This window comes from Cornus florida, unplaced genomic scaffold (assembly GCF_030987335.1).
Source record: "Cornus florida cultivar Cherokee Brave unplaced genomic scaffold, ASM3098733v1 CherokeeBrave_3.0.0_Hap2_Chr10, whole genome shotgun sequence".
Taxonomy (NCBI): domain Eukaryota; kingdom Viridiplantae; phylum Streptophyta; class Magnoliopsida; order Cornales; family Cornaceae; genus Cornus; species Cornus florida.
In genome coordinates, this window is record NW_026775580.1 from 40,133,889 (window position 1) to 40,155,073 (window position 21,185).

The 21,185-nt window shown below is 36.4% G+C and overlaps 1 protein-coding gene and 1 pseudogene across 1 annotated transcript; one reads left to right on the forward strand and one right to left on the reverse strand.

Moving 5' to 3' along the window:
* Positions 1 to 15,589: 15,589 nt before the first annotated feature.
* On the forward strand, positions 15,590 to 15,687 carry LOC132280414 (small nucleolar RNA R71; annotated as a pseudogene).
* A 3,950-nt stretch (positions 15,688 to 19,637) lies between these two features.
* Positions 19,638 to 20,711, reverse strand: LOC132278648 (flavonoid-6-hydroxylase-like). Its single transcript, XM_059780487.1, has one exon. It carries the CDS (start codon positions 20,434 to 20,436, stop codon positions 19,834 to 19,836), a length of 603 nt encoding a protein of 200 aa, XP_059636470.1. The 5' UTR covers positions 20,437 to 20,711; the 3' UTR covers positions 19,638 to 19,833.
* Between the last annotated feature and the right edge of the window lie 474 nt (positions 20,712 to 21,185).

Consider the following 21,185-nt stretch of genomic DNA (forward strand, 5'->3'; position numbering starts at 1 on the left):
GTTAGTAGGCCGAGTGATTAAAGATTGGTTGGATTGATTGATTAAGCTATTATGCAAATGAAATTAAAGTAAACAAAATTCAATGATTAATAAAGTAGAGAAAGATATAAAGGGGAGGACTTGGGGTACTAGAATTCACCACTAAGCTTGACTTCACTAGACACTAGCAATTGTATATTAATGGGGAAATTGACTTGTAATTTGTGTGTGTGTGTGACATTAATTGAAACTTGGTATGGATGGCAAATAAGCATAGATTGTCAAGCCAAATTAAATGGAAAGTACAATCTATCAAATGAGACCAAAATCCATTCAATGAAACCACAATTTATGCGCACACAACTATCTAGAAACATACACATAATGTATTCATAAGTATGGAATACCAAGGAACAAGAGTAGATTGTCCACCTATCTATAAATTTAAAGCAACTACATTACATCTACACTAAACACATAAAATTAAACGAAGTAAGCTAAAGATGTGGTACAATTCATCAAGAAACAAGTGTGAACCATCAAATAAATTGCAAGATTGTTCAATTAAGCTCTATATTTTGACTATCTCTAGATTAACTTCATCCATACACATAGACATGCATAAATTCCACTAAATCTAAAGAAAAGCACATGAATCATCCATTCTAGCATACATAGACATATGGTTAGAAGTAGATAATCAGTTGAAACCATTAATCCATATACATCAAGTAGAAACCACAAGATATATATATATAAATCCAAGATCAAAACATTGTTACAAATAAATCCCCAAAAATATACAAAAAACTAAGTCTAGGAAGCAAACTTAGAGGTTACTCTAGCCCCAAGTAGATGTCTAGCCACTTATTAAAGTAGTCATCTAACCCTCAAGGGCTATCTCCATGGTAGGAATGAACTCCTTCTTGATGGAAACCCTAGAAGAATAGAAGAACTCCTAAAATGTGTAAAGCTCTCTAATCTCTAGCCTCCTCTCTAAGATATGAAATATGATGAATTATGAATAACAACTATCCTACATGCATTATGAATAACATCTCCCTCTCTAAAAGTGGCTTTCAATCCTTATATAGGTAGGTTAAATGTCACACCAGTGGTCTGGATTCGTGCCAACTTTTAATGAGCTGGAATATGTCTTTTTTTGGACTTGAGGAAGTTTGATCGATCGAAATGTGTTGAGATCGATTGAACTTGGCTAAGATCCATGAATGCCGCAGAGATCGATCATCCTTGGCGGCGCCTTTTTGAATAAAGACAAATCTTTGAGATATTTTGGTATACTTTTGGAAAAAAAAAAGACAAAAGTGGTAGGTGGGTGGTAGGTGTGGATAAGATCAAATCATTTTGATCGATTGAACTTGTTGGATTCTTTTGGATAAGGACAAAGGCTTGGATCCATCTTAAACTATTTAGATCGATGAAGTTTCGATCGATTGAAGAAATGCTTAGATCGATCGAACATGTTGAATTTCCACATTTTGCTTCATTTAGCTTCCACTTTTCTCCTTTCTTCCATTTAGCTTGAGTTAACTTTTTTAATGCTCTTATTTGGCTGAATTGACTTATTTTTGGGATAAGCACCTGAAAAGGGCAATAACACAAAATTAGTCTAAAATGGGAAAGTAAGATAGATAAAGGTCCTAGAATACTCAAGCTTAAGGGGTTTAAACGCGCACTTTTCAGTGCTCATCACACCCCCAAACTTAAATATTTCTAGTCCCTAGCAATGAACTACAAAGTAAAGGAATGAAATGAACAATTATATAACTATGAACTAGAAAGCAATAAATGGATAACGCCACTTTCGTAGGGAACACAATTGCATTTAGCATATGCAATAAGCCTTGTAAACCTTTAGGTTACCCTTAGTAGATGAGTGAAGTCTCGTGAGGGTTTCCTGAAATGATACCCATAAACATTAAACTCATTCTCACCAAAAAGGCACCAATATTGCAAACAAGCATTGAGAGAAAACTACTTCAAGTATGCAACTTTTTAACCATTTCTAAGCAATCTCCTAAAATTTCAACATCAAGAAAACAAGTATGGTCCTCCACACATCAAGACAATGATCATGCAAATCAAAACAACTTTAGAGTCCTTTTTGAGTGGACTGGCATCAAATATGTTGCTATCTAAGCCAACTAAAGAAATGATCACGTCCTTACCCTCAAACTAGCACACAAATCTAGTATTGATCAACAAGACAAAGAGTGGACCTTTTATTAAAGCATTATTATTCTAGGTGCGCTTATTCTTTTCACTCGATTTTTTTTTTTTTTTTTTCTATCCCTAAGGATTAAAGATGGAAGCATAGTGCAATGTGTTGATCTATTAAGCTTTCTAGCAATCCATGTGGTCGAGCGTTAGGTCAATGACTCCCAAATCGGATGGCTTTAGGGTATTAGGTGTTCAAACACCCCTAAGGACTTACAAGCTCAAATCAACTAGGCTACAAATCAAAACAACCTCCATCTAATCATTTCCCACTTCTCACCTTTTGGGAGAAGTCTTCACTTTTTTATTTCTTTTCCAACTTTTCTTCTTCTTTTTTATTTTTTATTTTTTATTTTTTTTATGTTTTTTTTAGCAAGTTCAATTATTAACCTAGAGTTTGGGCCCACCACCTTTCGGCGCGAGAAGTTCAGTGCTTAATGAGGCTAGAATCCTGACTACTCAATAAAAATGGTCTGTTATCCACTTTTATCAAGATGAAAGCACTAGTAGCCTAATTGGGATATAACCAATTCAATAATCAACAAAGCATGTACCCACAAATGAATGCTAGTGTGCGCCTATGCTAGTGTAGAATCCTAGAGTGAATCTCAAAACAATCACAAAATCAGGATGATGTGGACCACAAGTGCAAGTATGATATTAATCTTTCAAAAAATTTACTCCTAAATGGCATCCACAAGGCATACAAGGAGTATTGGACTCTTAAGTCAAGTAATTTTTAAATTCTAAGCAATATAGTCCTCAAAAGATCAAAATCATAGCTAGTCATGGACCAATCAGAAAATCCCTCAAATACACAAGTCATGCTCAAAATTTTGAACTGAAAGTAAATACTGTAACAACACCCATTACCCCTAAACTTAAACGGTACAGTGTCCTCAATGTGTAAAGAAAACAAAGGAAAGAGTAAACCAATGCGGCTATGGCAAAGAATGGCCGAGATAGAAGTATCCAAAATGGGTGGTTTAACCTTCCCCTAAACTTGGGATTAACTGTGGTCCTAAAAAGATGGCATTGGGAGAAAAGCTGGTCAGATAACAAAGGGGACAATAATGGTGTATAGTGGACATGCAAGTGTAAATGGGATAATAAATGAACTAATGAGAAAGGAAAAGGGTGATCCTAAAAAATTCGGGCATCACTCTCATACTGAAGTCACTGGAATGCACCTGATAATGGAGTCAGTCATAGACAAATATATCAATAGGAGAATATGACATCCAAGAGATCATGCATAAAATAGGAAAATAAAAATAGTATATGGTACATCACAGTAATAAGGCCGACAGACTGGCCGCAAAAATATCACAACAGTATCAAAAGAGCAATAATGTATCACATATATAATGGAATAATGAAAGAGAGGAATAAAGATCAGGCAGATGAGGTAGGGCGAGTGGGGTGTGATCCCCTGATATCTCTGGATATACCCTACATCACAGCTAAGACCTCGGAGCGGAGAGTAGTCATGTCCGTGTTGAGAGATGCCACATCTGACCGAAGAGAGACAATTGCGTCCTCTAAGGTCTGGATACGCTCTCCTAGGCCAGTGTCTGAACTGGAGCCTCAAGCATGACTGGATCATGAAACTGTGGTATATCCTGAGCCTACTCTGGAGAATGAACTGGCGACCCTGCCGGAGAGTGATGTGGTAACTCCTCCGCTAGAAGCTCTTGCTCTAAGTTTATCTCCATATGTACTGCAGCTGCCAGTGCATCTGCTGGATCATCTGTTGCTGCTGCGGCTGCTGTTGCCATCTCCTCCTCCTCAAGCTCCTCAGCTGCTAGAAACACGTCCTCCACCAAACTCTTAATAAGAGCATTGTAGCTCTTATTCCAATCCTTCTTGCCATTTGGATGGAAAGGATAACGCTGATCTCGGAGGATCTGAGTGATAAGATGGCCAAATGGGAGGAAAGTAGCTCGCCTGGGCTTGGCCTTGCTAATGTAAGTCAAATACAATCTCATCATGACACTCCAGTAGAGTGCCAGCATAGATACCCAGTGGCCTGTATGAATGTATATAAAGCAACCAAAAAGTCTGAACGCCTTTGGATCTTATGGCCCGCCATAAATACGTTTTGAAATAGTATTAAATCATAGAACCAAAGGTAATCAGGAAGATAAGTCTGAGTAACGAAAGTCTCACCATCTGCATAGTGGCCAATTAGTGCCACGGCTATGTCTGCGTAAGAAGGCCTCCACTCTAAGATAGGATAATGAATATCAGGAGGGTAGACATGCGGGCATCGAGAAGATCTAGCAAGTATATCAACTATGATCCAGATGGCGTGGCCATCAATAGTAGTGTGCAGCTCTGACAGGTTCCTCGGGGCCGGCAAGAGGTTCTGGTAGAACAACCGAACAAATCGTGGGTAAACTGGATAGGTGACTGGGGCTAAAATAGCTGAAATGCCCCTCCGGTCAATATCATCATATACTGGTCGGGTCAAGAGATACTGAGAGAAGAAAGTGATATCAAATACCGACTCATGCGCCACCTCAAGGCGTGAGTATCTCTTGATAGGTTTGTTGCGGATCTAGCCTGGCTATACCGATGGTGGTGAAGGAGAAGGTACATGCTCAGTCTCAGCTGAAGAGGATGATGCAGAAGTTGAAGACTATAGTTTAGAGTCAACTGATGGGGACTGAGCTAGATCTACCTCTGGATACTCCTCTAACTGCTCAGGCTGCTGAGCCTCATTAACCTGCTCTAGAGCTAGCCTGGAATGGGGTCCTGAACAAGAGATGGTCCTGCCTGCTCCTTTACTCTCTGCCTCACTCAACGTGTATAATGCTTATGGGCAACAGTCTTTACCCTAGCCATAGCCTGCAAAATAGAAAGAAAAACACTTACAAAATAAGTTAGTAACGGCATAAAGAATTGAAGCACAGTATATAAAAATATGTATGTCAAATAAGATAGACAACTCAGAATAATAATCATGAATCTATGCAAATGATGATGAAGCCAAATAAACAGTGACCAAGTGAAACATGCTAAACAATATAAGTATAGAATGCATCCAATGTGGATAACACAGGTATTGGGCATAAATAAGATAGCATAGAACACAAAAGATGGTGTATGAAGTGTATAGGCAAATTAGTGTGGTTCGATCGATCTGGACTTAAGTGAGATTGATCTTTCTCAGATCGATCTGAGAAAAATAGAGATCGATCGAACTCTGCAAAAAATACAAACAGTCATAGATCTGTGACGTGGATGGCACGGGGGCACCCGAGCAAGCTCATGGGTCCCACAATTCTTCATCAACACACAAATGGTCACTTGTTTGGGTACATGACCCTCAAAATCAATTTGGAAATTAAATATATAAAAAAATCTATACATATATAGATACACATATATACACATGCTTAAAGCTTCATATATGGCAAGAAACAATCATGGCATCTCAAGATCTATCATGGAAAGTTCAAGTACATAAGGATTGAAACTCAAAAATGAAAAATCAAACCCTAAACTTACCTAATTCGAGGAGAGAAGTGGATCGAAGGAGAGAGAGATGAGATCTGAGGTGAGGGAGAGAGATTCGAGGCTCGGGAAGCTCGCCGGAGACACGCCGGAGGTTGGGAAGATGGGGTTTGCAGCGGCGAGAGAGATGAGGGTTTGAGATTGATTGTACAAATCGATCAAAATGACCGTAGGGTTTTATTTAAAAAACTGGTCTCGACAAGTTTAATCGATCCGAAAAAATCTCAGATCGAGAAAGAACACAGATCGATCTATGTTTCAAAATAGCAAAGTATTTTTGAAAATTTTTGGACTTTTGAAAACTGAAAATATTTTATGGGTTTTTAGAAAATTTAAAATAAAATGGAATTAAAAAGAAAATATATTTTTTTGGATTTTTTGATAATAAAATTAATTAAAAATATTTATAATTTTTTAAAAATATTTTTAAGATAAAAATAAAAATAAAGACAAAAATGAAAATAAAAATAAAAGATAAAATAAAAATAAGATAAAATGAAAATATTTTTAGAATTTTGAAAAATTTCCTAAAATTAAAAATATTTATGAATTTTTTTTTTTTTTTAGAGTAAAATGAAATAAACTAAAAATTCAAAATATTTTTGGATTTTTATTAAATTAAAGTTCAAAATTCAAAAGAGTAGTCAAATCAAAGTCAACAAAGAGGGTACAAATCGATCAATCCAAGATCGATCTGGAAGAATCTTCGATCAATCGAACAGGTGAAAATGTGCTGACTAGTTCGAATGATGCACAGAAAGGCCTTTTTCATGGATCTTAAAAAAATTTCTAAGTGTGGAGTGAAGATCGATCCAAGAAAAAGTTGGATCGATCTAGGAACTTTCAGATCAATCCAAGGAATTTTTGATCGAAACATAGAGAGCTGATTTATGCAGGACAATTTCAATCGATGGAACAGAGAAATGATTGGATACAGGGATGGGATTTTCGATCGATCGAACCCCTTTTGAGATCTATCGAACCCCTTTTGAGATCTATCGAACAGGAACAAAATGCGTATTTCCAGAATGAAAGTGCATGCATTCTCAATCATAGTTCCTATCAATGTGTATAAACCCCAAAACATATCTAGACGACGCAAGAAATGAAAGGTAAAATAGAAATGAGGGAGGAATAGGGTTGTAAACCTATAATACCCTTAATTTTAAGAAAGAATAGTCCTGGTATTTTAATAAATTTTTTAAGTGCATTTTTATTTTTTACTTGTTTATTTGTGTTTATGATTGGAATTAATTGATTAATATTTATTTACTTGTTTAATATTTATTTTATTGTTTATTTATCTGTTTAACTATTTTATTTAAATGAATTGTGTTATTTGTTTTATTGAATGAAACTACATGTTTAATTTGAGTTTTGGTTAGTTGTATATTTTGTTTTATTTAATTGAATTTAAATGTTTTAAATTATTTAACGTGGCTGTATTAATTGGTAGCAGACATAATTACAAATTAGGTTTTGTTCTATGGGCTGAGTAAGTTAGTTTAGGGTTTAATTGGACCTAGGTTTAGTTTTGCCTATAAATGTACGCTTAAGGTTCTGCCTAGGGTTTTAGAACTCAACTCATAACTGTAGAGGCAGAGAGATAACATAGGAGGATTACAGTAGTCGGTTCGCCGGAGAACTTAGGAAAACGACGGTGAAAGGTTAAAGGCAAGTTCTAATCCTAACTCTCTGTCTTTGGCTTGTGTTCTTTGCATGTCTAACTCAATTCCAGGAACAAATAAAGATTAAAATCAATTTAGTACACATGTTTGCATTGTCTGAATCATTATGTGTTCATGAACTGTAAATTTTGTTGTTTTACATTCTTTGTACATAGTTTATTTTTTAAATTGATGTCAATTGAGGAATACAGAATTTTTATTAGTTCTGAAGCACATTGGGAAGCATTAGAATTAATCTATTTTTCTTGGTTGATCTTCGTAAAATAGTATGTGTTCTTGAATAGATAATTGGCCGAGGTAAGTCCTTTTGTGCATAATTCATGTTTACACTAATGTCGGTAATTGAACAAAGAATTTAATTGATTCTGGAACACATTGGGACCTAGTTCAGACATCTAGGAACCTTAAGAATGGAGGAAAGAGGAATTAGAACTCGCCGGAGACGGAAACGATGGAGAATAGCAAGAGTGGATGAGGCTCAATCTTTAATAGAGGATGCTCAATCTTTAATAGAGGAGGCTCAATCTTTAATAGAGGAGGCTCAATCTTTAGATGGAGGCTGCTACCTTGGTTTTTTTCATTTTATTTTATTTTATTTTTTCATTTTCTTTCAGTTTCCAGCGAGGTTTGTCTTTTGTGAATGAATTTTTTGTGCTCTACGACTTAAACTGGGGACCTGTTAGGATAAGATTGGAATGGTTATGAAGGTCAAGTTAAAACCCAGAATGTGTGTTAAGATTTACATTGTTAGAAATTTGATCGTAAGGAATTTCTAATCAAGTGATGCATACTGATTTTGGTTATAGATATTTAAATTGCTTGTATTTATTTAGCAATTTTTCTAGTCAATGATTATACAATCCTAATCAAGTATTAGTTATGTAAGATGAGCTTGGTAGCATTTAGATATATATTTTCTTTATGTTTAAAATGCTTATTAAGGATTAAATTAATGTTGATATTATGATTATTTATCGCATCAATTATTGGAGTTGTGTAGGATAAGCGAGTGTAAATACTATGTTCTATAACCTTTACTGAGGATTTATTGATGTTCAAATTTGACTATCTATCGCATTTGCTGTTGGTTTGGTGTAGTATGAGCATGATAATCTATCTATTTTTGGTATGCTTGTCATGAAATTAATTGATGTATACATTTACGTAGATTCATCAATTACTGGAGTAAGCATGTTAATGTATATATTTCTTTTATGCTTATTATGGATCAGTGGATATTTACATGCATTATCTGTATTATCAATTGCTGGATGTTTGGATTGTATGCATCGGTATGGGACGGTGGCATACTAGGTTTGGATTAGCTCGAAACGCTATGTCCTACCTCTATCGGAATAAGGGAATGGATTAAAAAAATAAAATCCTACTTATATGTAAGTCTGTGCGGCTGAACAAGCTGAACGACCAACTAGATTTATTATGGATGGATAAGATGGACTTTAGGTATATATTTATGGTACCGCGATCTGAGCTTGAGTCTCAGTATCGACGGTTAAGGAGCGTATATGCAATAGGATGCGTAGCTGGATATGATAGGTTGAGGTATACCCTGTTAGGCTTAGGTACTCATGCCCACTCAGGTGCGCTTCGCATGTTGCTTTCTATTTAGATTAAGACCCCTGCATAGACCAGTGAGAGTCTTGTAGTGTGGATATATATATATATATATACGGATTATATAGCTTTTATTGAGTTTGTATATGCGTATCGAGTCTCTGCTTGGATTGTAGTAAGCTAGAACTTGTTCGTGGACCTGACCCACTTCTATTTTTCAGGTGTTCGCCAGTTCCAGACTTAAACCTGACCATGCTGATCAGAGACTATTACTCACTCTTTCGACGACGTAGGACTTCTCTCCATGGTTTAAATTTTGGATGTTCTTTTAGCTATTTATATTTTAGTTTGGATTTTCATAATAGGGGTCCAATGGATGGATTCCCAAGTTGTTTGACTATTGGAGGTTTTGGATTATTGGATTTTCTAAGCATTTAATTTGAAAGGATTTTATTTTAGAATTCATTCAACTTTTATTTTTTTCTTAATTCATTTTGTAATCTGTGTTCATTTAAAATACTTTAATTGTTTGATATTCCCTCGGGTTCGGGCTTGGGCCTGATCAACCCGTGTCTCGGATCAGAGGGGTATCACAGTTGGTATCAGAGCACTCCTGGTTCAATTGTCTCTATGATGTTTCGTATTAAGACTTTCGCGTAGCGTTTCTCTTTATTAGAGCTTAAGTTTAGGATTCAATGTATTCCTTTACGGTTTAGTTTTAGTTGTTCTGATGTCTGTTCTTTCCGTGTTAACAGATGGTTAATGCTAGAAGAGGATAAAACATGCAAGGAAATAGGAGACAAAGGAGAGCAGCACATAGGCAACAAGATCGCCTACAGTGTCAGCTAATGGAGGAAGAGCAGCATTTGCCAGAGTTTCAGCATGATGGTTAGTTCCATGAAGAGCAGGAGGAAGATCAGCAGGCTCAGGATCAGGTCAGAGATCCAGAGTATCCTCCTCATATCAACAACCTCATTGCTCGGGCTATAGAAGTAGGGGTAACAACTGCACTTCAGAATTAGCCCCAGGTACCGCCGGCACCAATACCAGCACCGTTTGTTCAGACTGATACTTAAGAGAAGGCTAGGAGTTTTTTCATAAAGGGGAGCCCACCTGAATTCACAAGCTCCACCGATGCGAAAGCAGCTCATCAGTGGAAGAAGGATATCGAGAGACATCTTTAATTGGTTCAGTGCACGGAGGTTCAGAAACAGATGCTTTTTACCTTCAAGCTGGTCAGGGATGCACTACAGTGGTGGGAGTCAGTTACCACCATAGAGGAGAGGGTGCCATTGACTTATGATCAGTTCAGTGCACACTTTGATGAGAAGTACTTCCCTTATACAGTCAGGGCAGCTATGAAGACAGAGTTTCTTAATCTGCAGTAGGGGAACATGACAGTGGGAGAGTATGAGCAGCAATTCATGCACTTATCTCTTTTTAATCTAGAGGAGGTGGATACAGAGGGGAAGAAGGACAATAGTTTCGTTAAGGGACTGATGTGGTCTATTAGGAGAGCTATTACAGGTGGTCCAGCCTATACTACTTATGCTTAGGTGGTAGACGCCGCTCTAAAGCAGTATTAGTTGACTGTGGACTTTAGACAGGCCAAGGGTGAAAAGCAGGGTGACAGAGACTCTGTAAATCAGTCAGCTGAAAAAGGAAATGGCAACAGTCACCGATAGAATGACAAAGGCAAATTCCAGGGACAATAATCTTGGAAGAAGCACAAGGGTGGTCCAGATGCTCACAGGGATGGGGCACCTATTCAGTGACAGCAGAATGGGGGACCACAGGCAGGACAGGGGCAGCCACAAGCTAATCGATAGAGGAGGCCATTTGGTACTTTCCAGGGTAGTTGCTACACTTGTGGAGAGTATGGTCATACTTCCAGGCAGTGTCCAAAAACAGGACAGGGACGGGGACAACATGTGCAATGGGGACAGAGTAAGTTAGTTTAGGGTTTAATTGGTAGCAGACATAGTTACAAATTAGGTTTTGTTCTATGGGCTGAGTAAGTTAGTTTAGGGTTTAATTGGACCTAGGTTTAGTTTTACCTATAAATGTACGTTTAAGGTTCTGCCTAGGGTTTTAGAACTAACTCACGACTGTGGAGGCAGAGAGAGAACAGAGGAGGATTACGGTAGTCGGTTCGCCGGAGAACTTAGGAAAACTATGGTGAAAGGTTAAAGGTAAGTTCTAATCCTAACTCTCTCTCTTCGGCTCTTTGCATGTCTAACTTAATTCCAGGAACAAATAAAGATTAAAATCAATTTAGTACGCATGTTCGCATTTTCTGAATCATTATGTGTTCATGAACTGTAAATTTTCTTATTTTACATTCTTTATACATAGTTTATGTTTTCAATTGATGTCAGTTAAGGAATACAAAATTTTTATTAGTTCTAAAGCAAATTGGGAAGCATTAGAATTAATCGGTTTTGCCTGGTTGATCTTCGTAAAACAGTATGTGCTCTTGAATAGATAATTGGCCGGGGTAAGTCCTTTGTGCATAATTCATGTTTAAACTAATGTCGTTAATTGAACAAATAATATAATTGATTCTAGAACACATTGGGACCTAGTTCAGGCATCTAGGAACCTTAGTAATGGAGGACAGAGGAATTAGAACTTGCCGGAGACGGAAACGATGGAGAATAGTAAGAGTGGAGGCGGCTTAATCTTTAATGGAGGAGGCTCAATCTTTAATAGAAGAGGCTCAATCTTTAATGGAGGAGGCTCAATCTTTAATGGAGGACTCAACCTTTAGATGGAGGTTGCTCCTTTGGTTTTTTTCAAAAAAATTTCATTTCTTTCAGTTTCCAGCGAGGTTTGTCTTCTGTGAATGGATTTTTTGGGTTCTCCGACTTAAACTGGGGACCTGCTAGGATAAGATTGGAATGGTTATGAAGGTCCAGTTAAAACCCAGAATGTGTGTTAAGATTTAGATTGTTAGAAATTTGATCGTAAGGAATTTCTAATCAAGTGATGCATACTGATTTTAGTTATAGATATTTAAATTGCTTGTATTTATTTAGCAATTTTTTTGTCAATGATTATACAATCCTAATCAGGTATTAGTTGTATAAGATGAGAGGCAGTATTTATATATATATTTTCTTTATATTTAAAATGCTTGTAAAGGATTAAATTGATGCTGATATTATGATTATTTATCGCATCAATTATTGGAGTTGTGTAGGATAAGCAGGTGTAAATACTATGTTCTATTACCCTTGCTGAGGATTTATTGATGTTCAAATTTGACTATTTGTCACATTTACTGTTGGGTTGGTGTAGTATGAGAATGATAATCTATCTATTTTTGTTATGCTTGTCCTGAAATTAATTGATGTATACATTTACGTAGATTCATCAATTACTGGAGTAAGCATGTTAATGTATATATTTCTTTTATGCTTTTTACGGATCAGTGGATATTTACATGCATTGTCTGTATTAACAACTGCTGGATTTTTGGATTGTTTGCACCGGTATGGGACGATGGCATATTAGGTTTAGATTACCTCAAAACGCTAAGTCTTACCTCTATCGGAATAAGGGAATGGATTATAAAAATAAAAAACCTAGTTATATGTAAGTCTATGCAGTTGAACAAACTAAACTACTAACTGGATTTATTATGGATGGATAAGATGGACTTTAGGTATATATTTATGGTACCGTGATTTGAACATGAGTCTAAGAGTCGACGGTTAGGGAGCGTATATGCAGTAAGATGCGTAGCTAGATATGATAGGTTGAGGTATACCCTATTAGGCTTAGGTACTCATGCCCACTCAGGTCCGCTTTGCATGTTGCTTTCTATTCAGGTTGAGACCCCCTGCATAGTACAGTGAGAGTCCTATAGTGTGGATATATATATATATATATATATATATATATATATATATATATATATATATATACAGATTATATAGCTATTTTTGAGTTTCTTAGAATGTATATGCGTATCGAGTCTGTCCTTGGATTGTTGTAGGATAGAACTTGTGCGTGGGCCTGACCCACTTCTATTTTTCAGGTGTTCGCTAGTTCCAGACTTAGACCTGACTGTGCTGAGCAGAGACTATTACTCACTCTTCCGACGACGTTGGACTCTTCTCCATGGTTTAAATTTTGGATGTTCTTTTAGCTATTTATATTTCAGTTTGGATTTTTATAATAGGGGTCCAATGGATGAATTCCCGAGTTGTTTGACTATTGGAGGTTTTAGATTATTGGATTTTCTAAGCATTTAATTTGAAAAGATTTTATTTTAGAATTTATTCAGCTTTTATTTATTTCTTAATTCATTTTGTAATCTGTGTTCATCTAAAATACTTTAATTGTTTGATATTCCCTTGGGTTTGGGCTTGGGCCTGATCAACCCGTGTCTCGGATCCGAGGGGTATCACAAAACCCTACGAAACATATACTGGTCTTTAACGTCTCTAGCAAGATATTGGGCTCTTTTAGTCCGGAACAAATATCTTGTTATGCATCCCCTCCTTGACGGGGTGAATGGATTTTTGAACCCCACCCAACAAATTGCTCCCTAAGGAACTTATTAGATTTGATTCAAACGACATTGACAGTCCTTGGTCAAAATAACTCTTGGGTTTCCATACCCTTGGAATACTTGACTTCAATGCAACTTTCTTTATTTTTAAGTTGGTTGATAAACCATGGGAATGTACAACATCAAGTAAAGACTTAACTTCATCAAATTCATGGTTTACACACTCCTCTACAACACACACTTTTTCATGTTGGTCCATTGAATTCGGGGTTGGACTAAAAATGTTCAACTTCACTTTCATATACCCAAATGAGATTTTCATTATCCCCGTCCTACAAATGATGTTGGCATTTCAAGTTGCCAAGAAAGGACGGTCAAGGATAACAGGAATTTGGCTCTTGGGATTTGGAACCGGTTTCGTGTCAATGACAATGAAATCAACCGGGAAGAAGAACTTATCAATTTTAATCAAAACATCCTCAATGATACCCTGGGGCTTTTTAAATGATCGGTCGGCAAGTTGTAAAATTACCGACGTCGGCTTTAAGTCTCCTAAGCCCAATTTGACATACACTGAATATAGAAGAAGGTTAACACTTGCTCCTAAATCTAAGAAAGCCCAATTGATGACATGGTCACCAATGATGCAAGAAATAGTAGGTGAACTAGGGTTTTTGAACTTTGGGAGAGTGTTATGTTGCAAAATAGAGCTCACTTGCTCGATCAAGACCACTTTTCTTGGTGCTTGGCTTTTGTTCTTCCTCTTTTGGGTGCAAACATCTTTTAAGAACTTGGCATAAGCCGAAATTTGCTTAATTGCATCCAAAAGTGGGAGATTAATTCTCACTTGCCTAAAAATTTCAATGATTTCATTGGTCCTGGTCTTTTTTTTATCAATATAAATGGATCCTTTTAAGGCATCCGGAAATCGAGCTCTTGGCTCAAAATTTCGTTCAAAATCTTTCTTTGAAACATCATCAATATAAGAATTTTTTAACATGATGATCATCCACATGCAATGAAGGAGGAATAAAATGTGAAACGGGACGGGTGTTAACTTTTGGTTGTACTGGTTCAATCTCTTCATTAGACATACCTACTTGGTTGTCCACAATCTTCCCATTTCTCAAGGTTGTCATCGCATTGACATGCTCAATTGTGGGACCTTCCAATGAGGAATGAGTCTCCACACCACATTGTTGCTTTGGTGGGGCATTCAAAGACATTTTCCCTTTCTCTCTAGCATTTAAAGTACTAGTTATTTGCTCTACTTGGGTTTCTAGCTTAGCACTGGGTTGAGAGTGAGAATGAAACAATTGAGTGTTCGCCTCTAGTGTGCCTAAAGCGGTCAAAACTTTCTCTTTAAAAGCAGGACTCCTAGAATTTCCTTGAGAATAAGATGGTTGATTAGGGAAATGAGAATTAGAAAATTGATTGCCATGTGATTGAAATAATGATGATCTAAAACCTTGGGAACCTTGGCTTCGCATTGGAGGCGGAACAAACTTTCCTTGAAAACCACCTTGGGGAGGGTTTGAGCCTTCCCCTTAGCTTTTCCAAGAAAAGTTCGGATGGTTTCTCCATCCTGGATTAATGATTGCCATAGGGATTATTCCCTTGGTTAGCAAAAATGGCATTTGTTTGCTCATGGTTGTCATTTTGCACATATCCATGGGGACAATTGGAAGTAGAATATAACACACTAGAACAAGTCATACATGATTCATTAGATGCACGATGCTGAACATGATTAGGGGAGGAATGCATTTGATTCGTCGAAGTTTGGTTGATCAAAAATTGATCAAACCTTAGAGATAAGGATTTCATCTCGGCTGCTATATCATTAGAGTTGTCAACTTGATACAAGCCAACATTCTTCCTTCCACCTAGATTTCTACCATTTTTAGAAGACAACGATCTATGTATGAAATTTTCACTCATACTTTCATACAATTGCCACACATTATTTTCATGCTTATCAAGATAAGAACCACCCATAGATACATTAACCATACTCTTATGATTATCCGGTAAACTTTCAAAGAAATATTGAACTAATTGCCATTTAGGTATGTCATGATGTGGGCACTTCCTAAGTAAGTCATTGAATCTTTCTCATGCCTCATGAAACATTTCCCCATCCCTTTGAGAAAATTCATGAATGGAAGTTGTCATGGCATTGGTCTTTGATACCGGGTAGTACTTCTTTAAGAACTCTTATTGCATTTTTGCTCAAGAAGTTATTGAAAAAGGCCTAAGATTGTTAAACTAATATTTTGCCTTGTCTTTGAGGATAAAAGGAAAAAATTTGAGTCTTAACACTTCTTCTGGCATGTCCGTGTATTTCACGGTGGAACACACTTCAAAAAACTCATCCAAATGCTTGTAGGGTTCTTCACTTGGAAGTCCATGATAGTTGGGAAGCATTTGAATGGTTTGTGGTTTGATTTCATAGTGATGTGCTCTAAATAAAGGCAATGGAATGCAAGTGGGTGCATTATATTCATTAGGCACATAATGGTCTCTTAAAGCAAGAGGGGGATTTACAACCGATGGTGCTACTCGAACACCGTGGTTAGCTTGAACCATAGGAGGTTGTGAAGCAAAGATTGGTTGAGGCATTCCCAATAGAATTTGGCCTTGTTGTTGTGGTGGAATGAATGGTCTAGGCATGCTTAATGGTACTTGGATGTTTTCATAATGCACATTAGGGTAGAGGATGCCTTGTTGGTCTATGTAAGCAAAGTCCTCCACATGGTCATTATTTTGTTCCTCCATTGATGAAATGGAGTGATGAGAACTACCCTTCCCCTAGGGTTACGAACAACCTAGTCAGGATAAAAATTAAGAAGGACAAGAGTAGGATTCAATGACCTACAACCATACATGCACTAGCAAAACAAATAACAAGAAATAAGTAAGTAACAAACACTTCGCCCCCACAACAAATAAACAAATCTTCACATACAATGATCCCATACTCCCATGCTTGACCAATATGCAAAGAAAAATAAATTGCCTCCACGCAGGCCAATGATCTATCAAAGAATGTAAAAACAAGCCTCCATGCGGGCCGATGATTCAACTAGAGATTGAGTTAGAAAGATCTCACAAAGGGTCCTTAAGTAACTTCAATATATTTTCAATTTTTCGCTTAGCTTTGCAATTTTTAGATTTTTAGCCTTTTTGCCTTGCTTAGCTCCTTGCTTTGAATTCTCCTTTGCTCAACTTCCTTCACTCAATGCACCTAGTCAATCAAGAATGAACACAATAAGTAACTAAGAAGAAAATAAAGAAAAGACACGATCAAAAGAGTACTAATTCCTATTTGTTTCCAAAACACGGCGTTGCCAATTAAATCCGCGACAATGGTGCTAAAAACTTGGTGGTTGCCGTCGCTTTGCATCAAAAGTTTGCAAAGAGATGAACTAAGAGTGTGAGTGTGCAATGTGGCCAAGTTTTAAATTTATAAAAGCTACTACTACCTCTAACTAAAAATATAGACAGGGTGAGTAGGGATTGTCCCAAGGGATTGTGGGTGCCTTTGCAATGCAAACAATATATAGGGTTAGTAGGCCGAGTGATTAAAGATTGGTTGGATTGATTGATTAAGCTATTATGCAAATGAAATTAAAGTAAACAAAATTCAATGATTAATAAAGTAGAGAAAGATATAAAGGGGAGGACTTGGGGTACTAGAATTCACCACTAAGCTTGACTTCACTAGACACTAGCAATTGTATATTAATGGGGAAATTGACTTGTAATTTGTGTGTGTGTGTGACATTAATTGAAACTTGGTATGGATGGCAAATAAGCATAGATTGTCAAGCCAAATTAAATGGAAAGTACAATCTATCAAATGAGACCAAAATCCATTCAATGAAACCACAATTTATGCGCACACAACTATCTAGAAACATACACATAATGTATTCATAAGTATGGAATACCAAGGAACAAGAGTAGATTGTCCACCTATCTATAAATTTAAAGCAACTACATTACATCTACACTAAACACATAAAATTAAACGAAGTAAGCTAAAGATGTGGTACAATTCATCAAGAAACAAGTGTGAACCATCAAATAAATTGCAAGATTGTTCAATTAAGCTCTATATTTTGACTATCTCTAGATTAACTTCATCCATACACATAGACATGCATAAATTCCACTAAATCTAGAGAAAAGCACATGATTCATCCATTCTAGTATACATAGACATATGGTTAGAAGTAGATAATCAATTAAAAACATTAATCCATACACATCAAGTAGAAACCACAAGATATATATATATCAAAGATCAAAACATTGTTACAAATAAACCCCCAAAAATATACAAAGAACTAAGTCTATAAAGCAAACTTAGGGGCTACTCTAGCCCCAAGTAGATGTCTAGCCACTCATTGAATTAGTCATCCAACCCTCAAGGGCTATCTCCATGGTAGGAATAACCTCCTTCTTGATGGAACTCCCAAAATGTGTAAAGCTCTCTAATCTCTAGCCTCCTCTCCAAGATATGAGATATGATGAATTATGAATAACAACTATCCTACATGAATTATGAATAACATCTCCCTCTCTAAAAATGGCTCTCAATCCTTATATAGGTAGGTCAAATGTCACACCAATGGTCTGGATTCATGCATCAAGGTCCCTCTAATGAGATCCATTGAATGCTGTAGAGATCGATCATCCTTGGCGGTGCCTTTTTGAATAAAGACAAATCTCTGAGATATTTTGGGACATTTTTTGGGAAAAAGACAAAAGTGGTAGGTGGGTTGTAGGTGTGGATAAGATCAAATCATTTCGATCGATCTGGAAAATATTGGATCGATCAAACTTGTTGGATTCTTTTGGATAAGGACAAAGGCTTGGATCCATCTTGAACTGTTTAGATCGATGAATTTTCGATCGATCAAAAAAATGCTGAGATCGATCGAACATGCTGAATTTCCACACTTTGCTTCATTTAGCTTCCACTTTGCTCCTTTTTCCATTTAGCTTAAGTTAACTTCTTTAATGCTCTTATTTGGCTGAATTAACTTATTTTTGTGATAAGCACCTGAAAAGGGCAATAACACAAAATTAGTCTAAAATGGGAAAGTAAGATAAAGGTCCTAGAATACTCAAGCTTAAGGGGTTTTAAACACGCACTTTTCAGTGCTCATCAGCGCCTCTCTCGGTTTTTTTATTTTTGTATTTTATATATATATCCTATCAACCAACTACCAAACTCTCTGAACGGAGCATTAACTCTTACAAAAGCTCCATAATAAACCATTGAGTCTCACAAATTCCGCACGACCAACCTTTGACTCTAGTAATCTCGCAATAACCAACCTTCGGCTCTGATAATCTCCCAACGACCAACCTTCAGCTCTAATACAACTTGTTGGAAATTAAATTCCCTTCATTTGGCACAACGGAAGCAAACACATCACAAATATGGAATCCAATCACAAAACAAACAAATAGCATGCAACACACAATATTTTACATATTGTTCATCCTTACTCTAGGTTACGTTCATGGTGAGAAGGAATTTCACTAATAATGAATCAAGAAGAGAATATACAAATGTAGCGAATGCCCACCCATTTATTTTGCATCTTTCTACTATTACCCAATCTGTTCTCTTCTCACTCACTCACTCCTCTATTCTTTTTTTCTTCCCTACCTTCTCCATTCAACTCAACCTCTATTGATAGAGATTCAAACCCAGTTTCTTAGAGGTGTAAACACGCCTAACAAGAAATTCCTTAGAACCTAAGACATAATTCCTTGAAAGTAAGGACTTTCCAAACAAGAAATTACTATACAAAATATGACTCTAAACAAACAAATCTAATTACTGAGAGAATTTGAGACACAAATTTTAACGAATTATATAAATTTTCATTAATGCCAATTCCATAGTGCTGATTTGGTGCTCCAAACATAACTTGACAACAATTTTAAATATCATAAGCAAAACTATTACCAATTATAAACGAAAATGTAATTAGCCTCAAATGTGGTTCCCCAATATATCAAAGTTGCTTGATCTGCTTGTTTTGAACATTTGTTTCTATATTCAATTCCATCCAACAAATATTTTTTCTCACTTACCAGAAACAAAAAAAATAAATAAATAAATAAAAGCAAATTATTTCAATTTCACAAGGTCCATTAATACATGCATCTATAAGAATATAGAGATCCATGGTCTATATTCAAGCACTAAACCCACACAAACACATATACAATATGTTCACATATATGCATTTTATCATGAGTTCCTAATATCTCACATTGTATAGCCCGTTGTCATATATATAGGTTAGTAGGCAAACGCGGGGTTATGAGAAGGACCTCCAATGGGTTGGCTTTATGGTTGATTAACCCAAAGGTCTCAGTCATATCTACTGGTTCATCCAAAGGAGTCCCAAGTTCAAACCCATGAATCAAATTAGCCAGTGTCATTTGCAAGATTTGGAGCCCCAAAGAAATTCCACGACACATTCTCCTTCCACTGCCAAATGGTATCAACTCGAAATGCTGCCCCTTAACATCGACATCCTTGTGGCGTGTCAAGAATCTCTCAGGTCGAAACTCGTTTGGATCGGACCATACATGAGGATCACGATGTATCTTCCATAGGTTCACTAATAGGCGTGTGCACTTCGGGATGTTGTAGCCACCAACAACGCAATCTTCGATAGACAAATGTGGTATAGCCAGTGGTCCAAGTGGGTATAAACGTAGAGTTTCTTTGAGGACAGTCTCATCCACTAATCGTTCTGTTCTAACATGGACATCAAGCTCTTCTTGGACCAATCTAAGAACATGTCGATTGTTTAGGAGCAATGAGAGTGCCCATGTCAGTGTCACATTCGTAGTTTCAATGCCCCCAGATAGCATTGCCTGCATTATATCATATTGATGTGCATAGCACAAATTTTAGCTATTCAATATTATCCTGATGATGAATAGAAAATATAGTAATAACTAGAAAGCTAAAATGGTAACCAATTACTTGTTTCACATTGGCTTGGGACAAATCTTTGTTTTTAGAGCATATATGTGGCCAAATATTGATGTTGAAGTCAAATTTTTGTGACTGCATACGGATCATTTCTCTTTTATCTAAAGAATAAAATTAAAAAATGAAATCCATTGATGTAAAAGCAAACATACATTAATATGTACTGACCGACTATGTTAATTTTATGTAATTAGTGATTTTGAAAAAAAATAAAAAGCATTTGTGCATGGTTTTTGAACACACTAAAGACTGTAATAGGAATTATTCACATGGTTTAACATGGTGATTTCATTACCTTTGACCCCTAGAGCTGTCACATGTGATGTGTGATGATGTGCACTTGTAACAAATTAAGCAGGCATATGTATCTTTCACTGAAAATGGTGATGGTGCAAACACACTTTGTAACTTCTGGTTTTAGTCCCATATCTTTTGAGTTGCTTTTTCCAATAAATATTGGTTACAATTCTCTATGTTACTTGTACAAGTAATCAATTTATGCATTAGCAAGGACGGAGCCAATTAAGGACCAAAAGGGACACGTGTCCCCCCTGAATTTTCTCCCTCTCTTATATTCTATATATATTTTATAATAATATATATGTTTTTTTAATGAAAATATGGAAAGTGCCCC

Coding starts and splice junctions, on each gene's coding strand:
- LOC132278648 (XM_059780487.1), bottom strand. CDS start 20,436: ATGCAGGCAATGCTATCTGGGGGCATTGAAACTACGAATGTGACACTG.